This window comes from Daphnia magna, linkage group LG1 (genome assembly GCF_020631705.1).
Source record: "Daphnia magna isolate NIES linkage group LG1, ASM2063170v1.1, whole genome shotgun sequence".
Taxonomy (NCBI): domain Eukaryota; kingdom Metazoa; phylum Arthropoda; class Branchiopoda; order Diplostraca; family Daphniidae; genus Daphnia; species Daphnia magna.
In genome coordinates this window covers 11,746,162-11,761,079 of record NC_059182.1, presented here as the reverse complement: position 1 = coordinate 11,761,079, position 14,918 = coordinate 11,746,162, and the positions used below count along the sequence as shown (strand labels likewise).

At 39.4% G+C, this 14,918-nt stretch overlaps 2 protein-coding genes and 1 long non-coding RNA gene across 12 annotated transcripts; 2 read left to right on the top strand and 1 right to left on the bottom strand.

Moving 5' to 3' along the window:
• Positions 1-1,066: 1,066 nt before the first annotated feature.
• LOC116920456 lies at positions 1,067-1,577 on the top strand. The gene is made up of 2 exons (XR_004392731.2): positions 1,067-1,162; positions 1,228-1,577. It is a non-coding gene; the product is annotated as an uncharacterized LOC116920456 (long non-coding RNA).
• Positions 1,578-3,173: 1,596 nt separating this feature from the next.
• On the bottom strand, positions 3,174-6,480 carry LOC116920530 (TRAF-type zinc finger domain-containing protein 1). 2 transcript variants are annotated; one of them, XM_032926702.2, is made up of 9 exons: positions 6,192-6,480; positions 5,837-6,029; positions 5,413-5,761; positions 5,136-5,339; positions 4,908-5,056; positions 4,626-4,853; positions 4,394-4,561; positions 3,554-4,329; positions 3,174-3,485 (listed from the first exon to the last, which is right to left on the bottom strand). In XM_032926702.2, the coding sequence occupies exons 1-9, from the start codon at positions 6,221-6,223 to the stop codon at positions 3,422-3,424; spliced, it is 2,163 nt and encodes a 720-aa protein (XP_032782593.2). In that variant the 5' UTR covers positions 6,224-6,480; the 3' UTR covers positions 3,174-3,421. The 2 variants fall into 2 exon arrangements, with proteins under 2 accessions (XP_032782593.2, XP_045024297.1); XM_045168362.1 differs by having other exon boundaries at positions 4,908-5,053.
• Positions 6,481-6,585: 105 nt separating this feature from the next.
• On the top strand, positions 6,586-14,504 carry LOC116935145 (AMP deaminase 2). 9 transcript variants are annotated; one of them, XM_045168317.1, is made up of 17 exons: positions 6,586-6,785; positions 8,602-8,827; positions 9,769-9,928; positions 10,193-10,228; positions 10,483-10,666; positions 10,926-10,997; positions 11,578-11,800; positions 11,874-12,003; positions 12,081-12,278; positions 12,346-12,477; positions 12,551-12,714; positions 12,816-12,942; positions 13,029-13,192; positions 13,262-13,382; positions 13,452-13,625; positions 13,785-13,895; positions 13,985-14,504. In XM_045168317.1, exons 1-17 carry the CDS (start codon positions 6,704-6,706, stop codon positions 14,231-14,233), a joined length of 2,553 nt encoding a protein of 850 aa, XP_045024252.1. In that variant the 5' UTR covers positions 6,586-6,703; the 3' UTR covers positions 14,234-14,504. The 9 variants fall into 9 exon arrangements, with proteins under 9 accessions (XP_045024252.1, XP_045024247.1, XP_045024251.1 ...); XM_045168312.1 differs by having other exon boundaries at positions 10,926-11,006; XM_045168316.1 differs by having other exon boundaries at positions 10,923-10,997.
• The last annotated feature ends 414 nt before the right edge of the window (positions 14,505-14,918 follow it).

Sequence of the window (14,918 nt, the reverse complement as noted above, 5' to 3'; positions counted from 1 at the left end):
GGGCACGATTGGTTAAAACATTAAAACAGAATTAACAGACAAAGTTCGACTCAATGTCGATTGTTGAATAAATGTTTGCAGTTCAAGATGGCCACGGTGTGAATTCAAGGAGTTTGCGAGTATTTTGTGCTGTGTTGTGCTAGATTTATTCGCTTATTACGGCTAATTACTATATAGCTGTTCTTAAGCGTATTTAGCTCAATGATGGACAGTTGCTGAACTTTCGAGGCATTTTTTAAAAATTAGAGCTCTTGCTTTCATTACCAAAATTCCAGAATTCAGAATTTTCATTTTCCATCAAAAACTACTGTAACAAATCGTTTTTCACGGAATAAGTAAACATCGATTCGTCAAAATTTCCAAGACGTAATAAGTCACAGGAGTGTGTTGTACCTCTACCTCTATCGTCTATTGGCAAGAATTAATGCTTTTTTTTAAGTCGTTATTTTTCTTACACTATGCAAGTGTCGGCAAGTGAAGCAGCTTTGGAAGCTGTACGCCAGATGTGTCATCTTCGTTCCCTATATTCGCTGTATACGCTCATTTCCAAACGTAGTATTTAATGATTCATATTACCTGTACTTGGAATACTTTGTTGAATGAATTATTTGCGATCGATTTTTATTATGTTAGCAAATACCACAGAAAATGTTTCAATGAACTAAGAACGAAACATAGAGCCCCGCATGACAAGAGTACGTAAGAGAAAGCATGAAAGGAAAATTCTAACGAAGATGAGATTGAATTCCTCTGTTTAAAGAAAAAGGAAAAAAGAAAAGAAAAAGAGAGGAAGGGGATTCTCTTTCCCCTCTTCAAGTTCGTTTCCTGCTTCATCATCAGGCAACGTGTGTGTAAGCAAAGCTGCGGTTTCTTCCTCGTCTCGTTCGCTGCCAACAGGCACACACCTTTCAGATTTTCTGTTGGAGTTTCCAACCCACCCCCTCCACCAAGCTCGCCCAACACCCTGCTAATTGAAATGCGGAAACAATGGCCAATGCTTATGCTTCCTCACGTACTAGCTTTCGTAGTATATATAGTCGACAGTATTGGGCAAAAATAAGGATTACCACTTCCAGTACACACGTTTAATCCGTGCCAGCTCTTCAGTTCCGTGTATAGCCTCGTACGACCTGCCACACGGACCATCTGTTAAAATTTCTTTGTAACGTGGATGCAACCATTTTGCCATTTTTGTATTCGAATTCTTTATCTTCTACGCTAAATTAGGTTGGGCTGATCACGCATCCTTCACGTGCCTGCATTGAGCCTAAGCTACAAAGAGAGCTATCCGTGAACAGTATTGCTGTTTGTGCGAAAATTCACTGTCATGGAGCTGCTCTCTTTATAGAACGGTTCGGAATCAACGGAAACTATTTATCTGACTACGAAAGTTTCGACATTCTTTTTTAATTTCATTTATATCCGATTATTGTAAGAGTTTTGTAGACCTGCCCTTGTGTTGCTCCATCATCCTCATACAATTCTATCTCGCAATCTCCTTGGTACCACCACCCCCAAAGTTACCCACGTTTATCTTCGTCCACAAATACACGCCATAAAAATTGGCTTTTAAAAAGCTTCATGAAACAGAAACCCAATCATTTTGAGTTCCGTTTTTTAAATCTGCTTTGAATCAAAAATAAAATTACAAGAATTTTTGCAAAGAAAAAAAAAAGTGATCAATCATATTTATATCCATTTTATATGTAAAATTTACGTTATTATTCGTAAAACACAAATAATTGAAACTATGGACTGTTAAAATCGTAATAAATTAGATACACCAATAGGTTTTTATTTTATGTCAACGTAAGCCTTTTTCTTTCGAATGACAATTTCTTAACCATGATAATCCACTGTGTTCGAATATTTGAGGTGGTAGCCTTATTTCCTTATTTTACTTAGTCTATTTTAGTTGTATACCGGTACCTTATCCAACAAAAGCTTTGAAAAAAAAACAGATAAAATAGCAGAATTCATGTGTACGAGTGCCTATCATATCGGGGATTTGGTATATACCGCAGTTGTAATTGAGTTTCTTATCACGTAGGATACGTTATCTTTCCATCCGACCCTCTCCGCTCTACAACAACCTTTGTCCGTACCCTTCCCCCTTCCCACCTCAATAAGCAAAACCACTTATAATCTTTAAAATGAAAAAAAGTGTTAATAAAAGTACCGGATACGTGAAAGGGGAAATTCTTGCATGTCGGAAAAGCTCTTGATTGCATTCATTGATGGTCTTCATTGAGCTATATAAAGGCAAAGTAGTTGTCCTGTTTGGGCATCACACGCTTGCATACCTCTTTTAGAGTACACTAGCGCTTTTAAGACAGCCAGTGTTGGTCCCAATACTGTATGTACTCAAATCAATATTCGAGCGCCGGAAACGTACAATGAAGATCAATACTCATAGGTTGATTGGAACCATTCTTCTGACTTCGTTTTTCGCAAATGCCTTCTCTTCCAAATCTAAGTATTGACCAATTTTTTTTTTTTTTTCGCATTTTAGTCTCTATTCCCAGTACATTATTGTACTAACAAGAGAGAAATTTATTTATGCAAAATTGCAGACATCATCAATGCAAGAGGATGGATCTTTCGAAAGACCTGAAAAAGGAGAAAGACTCTGCACCTTGTGCGGGAAAATTACTTTCCGGCAACCACAACGAAGCCGGAATTCCGCTACGGATTACTGAAATTGTTTGTCCTTCCGAAATGGGTGACCGCTGCATTCAACTCGTACTCCCAATGCAGGTTGCCATCTCTGGGGCGAAGGGCCTGGACGACCAAATGAGCATCTCTGTTCGAAGCGGATGCATCGATGGATCTGATGTGAAAAAGAAATCGACAAGGAAATCACAAAGACAAAAAAACAAAAACCAACCAACAAAGAAATCGACAACAAAAAAAAACAAAGCTCTGCAAAGAAGCGCAAGGACAAGAATTCTTTAGAAGTTCTAGGTAGATGATCGCCTTTATCAAATGCCAAGCACACGCATTTATGGAATTCACCATGGTCGTAAAACTCATCGACACGTTTTCGAGGCAACATTAGTCTCACCTTTGTTTGTCGTACTATTTCTGACCAACGTCTGTTTATTTAAATTGTGACTCATTATTCAAAATGTTATTTGCTACTTGTCCCCCTTTTTCGGTATGTTTGTGTGACGTTTAGAGATAGATTTCTGTATTGGGAATTACTGAACAATAATACAACATAATTTGATCCCCGCCACCGAAGTTTCAAAAAACGGAAAGAAAAATTCTGTGTTAATTCTTTGACACCCTTTTTGTTATTAGCCCACGAAATTCTTACGATATTTAGTGACAGGAGGCTTCGAATCTCGCGGTTTGTGCTGACTGGAAGAATAAAATTGGCACAGAGAGAGTTCCAAGGATAAGAAATATGGATTTCGATTTAAAACTTGTCTGATGGTCTTTGAGGGCGTTTGGGTCTCGCTCCAAGAGCATTGTTGTAATCCCTTAATAAAAAATTTATCCAAAATAAGAATAATATACTTATAAGTCGGCTGGGATAAATAAAATATACCTTGCATTCTGTTGAATATCACCGATATTTTCACCGTTTCTTTGATTCTGGTAACCGTTTTCTGCAGGATTTTCCGCTTGGAAATAAATTCCCTGGTCCATCGCATTTCGAGGTTGGGGTCTATCACGGTCAGAGCTATTTCCGCCGCCAAGCTTATTCCCTGGATCGGGCTGGTAAGCATAATTCTTGAATGCGGCGTTGGGCTTTTTGGGAATCCGCATCCCAACGCTGTGATCAATTGCAGCTATTCCATTATTTTTCTGCACAGAATTCCGTTTTTGAACAATCCCTGGTCCATAATTTTTTTTAGCAAGGTTAATCGGTGCTGGATACTTTTTGTCATCGCGTTCATTAAACATGCTTTTGTTAGGTTCCATCCAGTTAGGACTGAAGCCAAAGTCTGAACCTTCAAAACCATTTCTGCGATTGGTATAGACAGCCGTATGCAGAATCGATGTATCATCATTCTCAAGTTCTTGAGGTTGTCCATGACCCAAGACATGACCAATATTTATTTCATTCGTTCCAAAAGACGGATTCCGTTTCTTCAAGATTTCTTGTCCGTTTGGAAGTTGAACAACTGCGTACTGGGACTGTTGAATCTTGGGAGTGGTCGGCAAACGGTTTTCCGTAGCCAAGAGAGCGTTATTGCGTATACTACGCTGAGTGCCGTTTTCTAGGCGGGTGTTTTTTGGTAAAGTTTTTTTCGGTGCAGATTGTCCAGCGGTAGGTAGCGAACGACGTAACTGCTGCTCAGAGAACGAACGACACCTAGCCTACAATTTTAATTTGTTTTGTTTGTGATGAGTTTAGATGGGCACGAAGCACAAAGTACAGTACCTCATGCATTTCAAAAATACTTGATGAAATAACAACATTGCAGAAAGAGCACGGTAGAAATGCTGGCTCATTATGATGTTCGGGTGTTGAAACTAATGATCCTGTTTTCTCTCTTACTTGGCTTGTTTTTCCGCTTTTGGTGGCATCTTTTGAGAATTTGCAAGATATCTATGAACAATAAGAGGAAACTGTAGTTCAGGTTCAGAGAACAGGGCGATCTCAATTTAAAAACTTCATGAATATCCAAAGATGATAAGGGAAAAGGCGTTCCACAATTTTCACATGGGATATTTATTTCCTCCATAGGTATGTCTTGTTCGGCAGCAGACGCTACAGCCGTGTACTGGGACCAGTAATCGCTATCAACGTCGTAAGTGCTTGCTGGACGCCGCGTTGAGGATTCCTTTCCGCGTGCGGTATCTTCTGTCTGGGTAGACATGCTCGAGAATTTGCATGCAATCTGTTATTTTAAAAAATCACAAAATGCATTTACGGCGAAATCTTATTTTAGGACCTCGTGAAGCTCCAAACATGATATCGGAAAAGGAATTCCACACAATTCGCATGGAATACTATCTTCTTCTTTAACCATGCTTTCCTCCGTATTTGGAGAAGCTACTACATAACGAGACCAGTACTCTTCGTCTTTGTTGGAAGAACCTACTATGTTAAGTTGAACGAGAACAGTTATACACCCTCACTAAATAAAATCATTCACTACAACATCAAATTGCTGTATTACCTTCTCTGCCAGAGGTGGAAGAAGAATTAGTAGGCCGTTCAGAGGTGACATATGCCTCGCTACGAGGACAACTTTCTTTGTTCCAAATACATGACATTTGATGATTCTCTAATTGGTCAACAAGGTATAATGTTCCACAAAATTCACAGGGAAGAAGACATTTTTCCTTATCCTCCATTCTGTGTGCCAAGGTGTCACTATTTTCTATAAAGATATTCCATACAGACAAAAATTACATTTATTAGTATGTGTGTGGCAATAAAAAAGTAAATATTACTCTTGGTTTCTGATTTCTGTATGCTGGGTAAAGCAGCAGAGGCTTGTAAGATATTTTGACAGACTACATTCCGAAACTTTTGAACAGTCATTCCTGGTTCCAAATTTGATGGTACTTCTTTAATTCCCCTTGTTCTATCAATGCTTTTAAGTTGATCAGTAGGTTTAATGCTGCTTCCCTTGTGCAGTTCTTCATGAGTCTTTAACATTCGAACAAGAATGTGATTTTTGCAAATGTCACACATTTCAGTCCTGCTTCCACAGGCAACTTCATGGTCTTGTACTGTGGATGCAGTACATTGCATTTCACAGTATCCACATGGGATGAGTCTTTTAGCACAGTGATTGGCCTATGGAAAATTCCAGATGATTACCATGACAATGTTTATTAACTTCACTTTGGCATCTGAAACTAGAATACTAACCAAATGATCATTTTCTGCCCCTCTTTCTATTTTCTCTTTGCAATCTTTGCAGTCAATTACTTTATGAACTTCATTTGCATGCTGTTCCATCTCAGCTTTATGAATAGGTTCCTGGCAGCTTAGACATATTTGTATGAATCTTTCACAGTGAGTTGTATGTAAGGTGAAGGTTGCAGAGGGCACAGATCGCTTGCTAGATAAGAATAAACATAAAAACTGTGAAAATTCCTAGAATTATGTTCCCTTGTTGTTGTAAGATAAAACATTGCATCTAATAATGGTGAATTATATATATATAAAGTAGTTGATGATCAAAATTCAACTAAACCACTAAAACTAGTTTTTGGCTGATTACCAATTTTTGCAAAATGATGTTTCATCAGCCATTTTGGACTGATTTGATTTCCCTCGTGAATTGGTGGTTAGTGGATCACAAAAAGTAGGACTTGGGTAACTTGTGGCTCTGTGCCAATGAAGTCCTAAATGACTCCTTGCGAAGAAAAATTAAAACGCTGCTCCTGCCTAGCTATGATAATATATGAGTCAACGACAGTTTAAGCAACGTTTATCTGTTCCTAATACAGACTGGAATTCAAATCCCCTTCCTTGACTGTTTCGAGTTTCGACATACGACTACTTATTTGTTTACCGTTTCGATCACACGCCAACACGACATCTGGCGAGATCGATCCTAACCATGCCTTCATTCGTTTTTTCGATTGATACTAACGTCCAAGATCTCTGTGAACAGTGTCAGTTCGTGACTGAAAGTCGTTCTGTTACGGTGCATGCACGTTACGACATACACTAAGACATTGCACGCATTCATTGGGTTGAAACAGCGAAAAGTAAAACAAGAGATTTAGAATGGCGACTAATCATGACAACCTGAACGGTTCGCACTTGAATAGCCACGACGATTTACAAAGTCTTACATCTTATCGCCAAGGTGAGTTTGATAGAAACTTCAATTAATCCCCATGTACCCATAATATTGCCTTTACACTGTTAAAGCTACAGAGTGTCCACGTGTATTTGTTTTAATTATATCTCTGTCATATTGGGGCGACGTCATCGTGCTATTCACGGACGTACAGTCTACGCATGCCAATAAGTCGACCCAAAAGAAAGAGGCGCGAAGTGAAGTGCAATAAATCTTAAGATATACAGTGGTATTCTGACTGCATAGATATAATTTTCTATACTGTAGTCTGATGAAGAAATCTAGACATAGGCTACGTCGCACCGATGAATATCATACTGCCACAAGGCCATGCGCGAGGTACATCCACTGGCCTTTGTAGCACAGTCAATCGATAAGAAGCCAGGAATGGGGGTAGTGCGACCACATTGGGAGCGCCTTTTTCACTGGCAGACAGTTCGCTCCAAGGGCATGCTAGATTTCTTTTTTGTTGTTGTTGTTCGTTTTCGCTTTTAAGTACATTAATGATGCATGAAGCAAGAGAAGAGAAATTGTCGACTCTGCATTGAAAAAAAGAAACCAGTATCCGTCCAGGTCAACCCATGTTATTATAATAATAACATATGGTTTCATTAAACTGCTGAGAGCGCCTTTCCTCCATTTTGATAAAGGGTGGGTTAGGGATCTTTTACATCCGTCTATCTATGATCACGCCCAGATAAAGCAATGAAAATCAGGAATGAAAAAATTTATATATTTTTATTGAGGTCCCGTTGTTCTGATTATCCATGAACAAAATCTTGATATTTAATGACCGAAAATAGGTTGAAGCAAGTAAAGAAAATTATTTTGTAAATGGAAGAAAACACCTAAATGTTGTGTCATAATAGTTTCGTACTTGTGGCTAGTAGCTTAACAATCTTGCCCTGCAACGCGCCCTGTATCCATGGCCGTCGGTTTGGCAATTCAGTTTATAAATAACCGGCATATTCCAATAGCAGGGTCCGGGCCTTGGCATTCCTTTCTAGGCTCTTTCACCATCATTTTTAAATGTAAAACCCTCAGTTGTAACCTGACAACCTTCGGTCACTGTTCTATCGTTCGTATCTTATTTGTTGTTTGCAAACAACTGGACTTCTTGAAATCTCCATTTTGTTTTGAAAGAAAAAATGAGTTATCGATCGTTACCAATTGCTATACCCCAATGGCGCAGTAGCCGATCAGGTGAAAGGGAATTTCATAAAATAGGATCTGTGTTAGTGGGACGAGTAGAACCATTGATAGTGAGTGAAGTAGTATTGACTAAAAAGAAATCGTGAACCACAACGGAAATTCTGTCGTTCTTGTATTCTAATTCCTTTTGGAATTTTGGAGCACAGTAGAGGGCATGAAAACCTCAAAAATTCTGGAATGTGTCAATAACAGAACAGTAGTCGCCCTTGGCCTTTCCGGCCCAAACGAGTCTTTAAACTATTAATAACCACTAGTTGTTTCTTGGAATCGAAAAATGGCATTGTTAATCCATCGAAAATTAATCGATCCCATCTCACCCCCTGTAAAAAAACTAAAATGACACTTTGATGTAAGTGAATTGTTATTATACAACCATTTTCTTTGTCGTGGTGAAAGGGTAATAATTAGGACGTGCTTTACGTACAGGTCAAACGCTCTAAAGCATTCCTACTAAGTAAACTGCAAGTCGATGGTGTGTTATTGAAGAAAAGTCGACCACTCACCTTAGTTATTTTCAAGTGTGCACACTAACCTTCTTTATCTATGAACTTTGATTGCGTTACGTCATCTGTATTATTTTCTATTAACTTTAAATGATTGCTCTTTTTAGAAAGCGAAAGCCCGAACTTCAGCCAGAAGAGTGCGTGCTTCTCGTATGGCGGTCGAAGTTTGTTGTCACCCGTCTTGGGTCCGGAAGACGGCTTTCAGGAGCTATCATCGGCCAATCGGACCAACCGGGCAACTCCTAACGAGATTTCTGCTCCCTATGAAGTCCCACAATTCCCTATAGAAGAAATTGAACGGAAATTAGCCATCCAGAGACAGCTGAGTCTCAGGTGAGGCCTCTTATTCGTGCAGTGCTTCACTTTTCTAGTGACGCGTGTCTTTCCATTTCACTCTTTGGTTTCATCCTGTACGTGTTGTAAAAATTGCGACGCATTGTGTGCGGGAACTCTTACTGATTAACTACTAAAACCATGGGCAGAAGCCGTGTCGATTAAGGTGATTGTACCTGGATGATTGAAGTGAGTCCTGTGGACCAGTTCGTACTATCTGAGCACGCTAAAGGAATCCATAATGCTTTCAGTCACGGAAATGTCCTATAGCATGGATCAGGGTTATCTTAAAGTTTTGAAGAGAATCTATGTAGTCTACCGTGGATTGCGGTACCTCGAATGAATTAAGTCTTCCAACTACAATATCTAATGCTGCACGTTTCGATGTCATTGGAGCATAAGATTGATTTGTTGTTCCCAGATTGACGTTACGGGATCGATTGATTTTCGTAACGAAATTGCCATTATCAGCAGAACCCCAAACTCCGCCCGATTCGGTAACCACGCCTTGTTCGTTGTGTTAGCTAACGCTCGCAAACTTGGTTAGTTTTGTTGTCGTGTATAGATCGAAACGCATTTCCGTGTTTAATCCTATCGACTGCTTTCGCTTCTCGGTGGAGGTCACCTCTCTTTTTGTGTCTTTATTGTGCTCCCTCTGTTTAGACGTCAATTGCGATTTTTTTAAACACGCTAGCAGAGCTATAAAAGCCGATGCAATCTCGTTTTATTCAACGCCCATAGAGTGATGTCTCAAAGGATTACCAGTCCATACGTAGAAACAGATGACACTTTGAGTGTCAGGTGACTGGACCGCGGAACGCCTATAAGATTTTTTAGTTCTCAAAATTGGAAAACATTGTTTAGTTATAAAAATAGATTCCTCGTCATCTCTTGTGTCATCTTTAATATTTACATACTTCTTTTTCCGCTAACATTTCTAGATTCCCGCACGAATTGGCGCCACATTTAGCAGCATCCCATGAACCAAAGATTGAAACCAATTCGTCTCAGGCGGTCGCTTCAAATGTAACCACTGTCGAACAGGATTACACGCCACTCTTCCAACGAGTCTCTATTACAGGGGACGAGGATACAGGAGGCGTAAGTTAAGTGTTATTCTTTATTATTCTTTTTGGTTACCTGCGGTTGTGTGTGTGACAGTAGGAAATCAGTGGCTAAAAAAAAAAAAAAAACTAAAGGCCATGGTTACGCTTTAAATATTCCCATTGGATGCTCATTTTTCCTAACGGATAGAAATACATCTCTTGATGTTACTAGCGATAAAATGAAAAGTTCTGTATAGGTTATGAAGTTACATTGCCGATTGAAATTTAAAGTCGAGTTGTGTTTGTAATCTCTCATCAGGAATTGTGGCGTTCGCTGCTTAGAGTCAACTTGGAGGTAAACATGGCCTTTACCTTCAGTTCAGTGATGATTTGGCCCCCTTTATGTTCACCAGCGTTTACCGTGCTAGTAGATGACATGGTATTGTTGTGGTGCCAAGTTATTGCAACATCTATTTAGCTCCACACGATCAGTTGCGTATTGGTGGAATGACACCATTGGCTACTGATCCCATTCGTTGTCATCTACCTACGTTGCGGTTCCTGTGTTGTGTCTTATCAATAACGATCACATTGTTTCTAATTAAAAAGGTGCCTTATGAAGATTTGCTGGATGCGTCTGAATTGCTGATTCAAGCGCTGACCCTCCGCAGAGAGTACTGTCGTCCGGCTGAACACTCCTTTCCGTCTACGACAGCCCGCTTCCTTCACACCAACGAACAGAATGACGTTGCCCATGTAGAAACTATTCACGAAGAAAAGAAAACGGTCGAAGGTAGGCATCGTTCCTAAATTGTCAACTATGATATTTTGAGGACTGAAAATTGATTAAAAACAAAGTATTTCGTGAAGTTTCTCGTACCTGCCGTATGCCCCGAACGCATGATAGCCAAACTGAAGGTAAACTAAACGTGGCTCACGGCTGTGGTAAATAACTGGCATCTCCCAGTTTTTGGGAATATTGATCGATATTTTAAATTGGATTCTTTTTCATCGGTAAATTGTTGCCTGATCATTGAATTATTGTCCAGAAGGTGGAGGCCAGGCCGCAATTCACTTTGGTTTGGAGGTCCCCAGTTTGCAATACCGATTGGCTGAAAAGCCAGGTATCAAAGGTCCATGAGCGAATGTCTTTTATTTTCTGTGTTCGTCTTGTCCGTGTGTCATCCTTTATCTTAAATATTAGCCCTTCAATAGGGCCGATCCCGTCCTACTTTTACCAGCGTTTACGAACGTTTCCTCTATATCTCGGTTCGTGTGAAACCAATTGGTAACGAAGTGCAGTTTTGGGCTAACATAGATCTGCAATTAATCAATTTTTGTGGCTCAATTTCCACTCACGACACGCATAGAGATTTACCTTCCATTCGTTTGCGCGATGCCTCCCAGTCGAGGAATTGAGCATAAATTATACCGACCAAATTGTCCGGTGCTATAAAACCCGAGATCTCTTTGAATGTTGAGGGCTGTTCTGTGATGATTTGTACACTTGTGCCTATAGAGAACAAATGCCTATTTTATCGCCTAAATAATACCGATCTCCTAGTATACATTATTTCGGAAGGATGTGGCAGTAAAAAAGGCAATTGTAGGTTTCATGTAGAACAAGCATCGTGTAAAAGCGGCTTTCGTCTGTCGCTTTCGAAATAAAGCAAACTTAACTAACGAATTGAATTTCGAAATTAGATCACCCAATTCATCCTCCACCCCACATCTTGTCATCACACAACGACGGAGAAATTCCTCCGCCAGCCAACTACGTCATTAAGGCCTTCAACGGTGTCTTTCAAATTTACGAAGATGAAGAAGCTGCCGAAAATGGCGAATGTTTGAGTTTCTCCTACCCGGTATTTAAAAAGTACATTGACGACGTTCACAGGATGTGCAACATGATATCCAACGGACCATTGTAACTTTTACTACTTTTACCAATCACTTTTTAAAATGCTGCAAGCTAACATGGATTTCCTATATCTCAAAAGAAAATCTTTCTGCTATCGTCGGCTAACTTACCTCTCGGCCAAATACCAACTTCACGTCCTTCTCAACGAAATGCAAGAATTAGCTTTACAGAAGTGCGTTCCTCATCGAGATTTCTACAATATCCGTAAAGTATGAACATGTTTTTTTTGTTTTACTGAGTCACGATGAATTAGATTCAACTGAGTTCTTGTGATTTGCCTTGTCAGGTGGATACCCACATTCACGCAGCGTCGTGTATGAATCAGAAGCATTTGCTGCGATTCATCAAGAAGAAAATTAGGGACAGCGGTAATGAGGTCGTTTGTTTGAACAAGAAAGGTCAGGAATTGACTCTGAATCAGGTGTTTGAGGAAATGAAACTCTCTGCCTACGATTTGACTGTGGACATGCTTGACGTGCATGCGGTAAGCTCTTTAATGATGTTGTTTGTTTTTTTACACCATGCAAGTAAAACTTGATGTTTTTGTTTAGGATCGCAACACTTTTCACAGGTTTGATAAATTCAATGCTAAATATAATCCAATTGGAGAAAGTCGTCTGCGCGAAGTATTCCTTAAAACTGATAATTATGTGGGAGGGAAATATTTTGCCGAAATTATTAAGGTATTACACAAGAACTAAAACACCGGTAAAAATAGCTGAAAGATCGCCATTAACCTGGTGTGTCTTATTCCAGGAAGTAGCCGCAGACTTGGAAGAAAGCAAGTATCAAAATGCAGAATTGCGACTGTCGGTGTACGGAAAATCTGCCGACGAGTGGGAGAAATTGGCCAAGTGGGCTCATAATTTCCAAGTATATTCAGACAACATCCGTTGGCTAGTCCAGATGCCGCGTTTATAGTGAGTGACCCTAATTGCCGCTAAAATTTATCAGATATATGTTTGCTTAAGGCCATAGGGTAGTTAACAAACATTTTTTCCTTTTTTTTTTATCTTCCTAGTGATGTTTATCGTTCAAACAAACTGATAACCAACTTCCAGCAGTTAATCGACAACCTATTTCTACCCCTTTTTGAAGCGACTAACAATCCGGAAGCGCATCCCGAACTGCATTGTTTTCTCAAACAAGTACTGCAGTTTGTTATTCCACTGATCATAAATCCCTCCCAATTTCGGAAAATAGGTGGATACTTATTTCTTTTTCAAATTGATAGTTGGTAGGTTTCGATTCCGTCGATGACGAAAGTAAGCCCGAACATCCAGTGTTCGACAGAGAGGTTCCTACGCCCGAACAGTGGACAGACGAAGAGAATCCACCCTATGCCTATTACGTCTACTACGTGTACGCCAACATGTGTGTTCTGAATCAGTTTCGAAAGTAAGCCAAAATCATCATTCTAAAAGCCGACTTGTACCATATACTTTCATGACTATAATATTTTAACAGGTCGCGAGGAATGAACACTTTTGTCTTTCGACCTCACTGCGGTGAAGCCGGACCAGTTCAGCATTTGATTTGTGGGTTCCTTCTTGCTGAAAACATTTCCCATGGTTTGCTGCTAAGAAAGGTGTTATTGGCAATTAACGTAACTGCGCTGTTGTATTGTTTGAGCTAATAGAACCTTTTCCTCTGACAGGTCCCAGTGTTGCAGTATCTGTACTACCTTTGTCAGATTGGGATAGCCATGTCTCCATTGAGCAACAATTCTCTTTTCCTAAATTATCATCGCAACCCGCTACCCGAATTTCTTGCCCGAGGAATGTGTATTTCTCTTTCGACTGATGATCCTCTTCAGTTTCATTTTACCAAGGTACAACAACTCGTACATTTCGTATCACTAACTAGCTAATAACACTACATTTTCAATTCAAATAGTTCAATAAGATGCCTTAGGTTATTTTGTTATTCATGCATTTGTCATTGATAAAATATTTGATTTTTTTTTTTTCATTCGTCCGGCAACTACCAGGAACCTCTTATGGAAGAATACAGCATTGCAGCCCAAGTGTGGAAACTGAGTCCGTGTGATATGTGCGAATTGGCCCACAATTCTGTTCGAATGAGCGGCTATCCTCATAAAGTACGCCATCTAAAAAAACATTAGATAACACACTGATTTAATTTTCTCCACTTCAAATGCTAATTTTCGAAATACTTTTAAACATCTAGGTCAAGCAACATTGGCTAGGTCCCAATTACACACGTGAAGGTGTGCCCGGTAACGACATATTCAGGACAAACGTCCCGGATATACGAGTGGCGTACCGCTATGAAACGTTGGTGTCGGAACTCAATAGCATTTTCAAAACTGTTTCACTGAGCGAACATAAAGAACACGCGATCGAGAAAAATAGCGAAACGCCACTTGTGGCAAAAACTCCAGTAGCCAGTGACTCTGCAACTGCAGAACAAAAGTAGTCGACTAACTGGCTTGACTAATATAAATTTATTAGAACTATTAAGGTGCATTTATTATTGTTTGGATGGCTAGAGTCGATTTGCTGATATTTCTAAAGTTCTATTATAACACGAATTATAACTAGGTCCTTTTATTTGCTATATTACTTTTTTTTACAATCATTCCTTAATTTGGTATTAAACGGCATTGTTTTACGTCTTATCTATCCACTGTACGCAAAAACATGTAGAAATCGTTTTCATCTAAAAATAAACCATAATAACATCCTAATCTAATAGACTAAAAACAGCTTTCTTCGTAACGGTAGGAGACTGGGGATATAAAAGAGGAAGATACGAGACTTAGTACCGCGACATAGGGTCAACGCCGATAGACTTATCGCGAAACTTCGCATGGCTTTCGAAAATTCAATAAATCTTGAGAAATCACTCAGTCTACCCATCGTTTCACATTAAAACCATATGGCTAATTTTAGTCAAGTTCAAGTTTTCAAATGTCTCCTGAATGACGTTCTAACGGCATTCGTATAGGCACGATATTTGAATTAGTACTTTACTCGCTATTGCAAAGATCATCATTGAATCAACGTTCTTAGACACAAACAGCACTGAAAAAAATTATCACGGTTCCATAATTGTTTGAATATTTCCGTATTCTTAATTATTCCCGGTTATTACAAATATA

Coding starts and splice junctions, on each gene's coding strand:
- LOC116920530 (XM_032926702.2), bottom strand. CDS start 6,223: ATGGCTGATGAAACATCATTTTGCAAAAATTG. Junction 5,762..5,836: donor GGGCAGAAAATGATCATTTG/GTTAGTATTCTA, acceptor AATTTTCCATAG/GCCAATCACTGTGCTAAAAG. Junction 5,057..5,135: donor TTCCACCTCTGGCAGAGAAG/GTAATACAGCAA, acceptor AACTTAACATAG/TAGGTTCTTCCAACAAAGAC.
- LOC116935145 (XM_045168306.1), top strand. CDS start 6,704: ATGGCGACTAATCATGACAACCTGAACGGTTCGCACTTGAATAGCCAC. Junction 6,786..8,601: donor TCTTACATCTTATCGCCAAG/GTGAGTTTGATA, acceptor TGCTCTTTTTAG/AAAGCGAAAGCCCGAACTTC. Junction 12,943..13,028: donor TGCATTGTTTTCTCAAACAA/GTACTGCAGTTT, acceptor TCAAATTGATAG/TTGGTAGGTTTCGATTCCGT.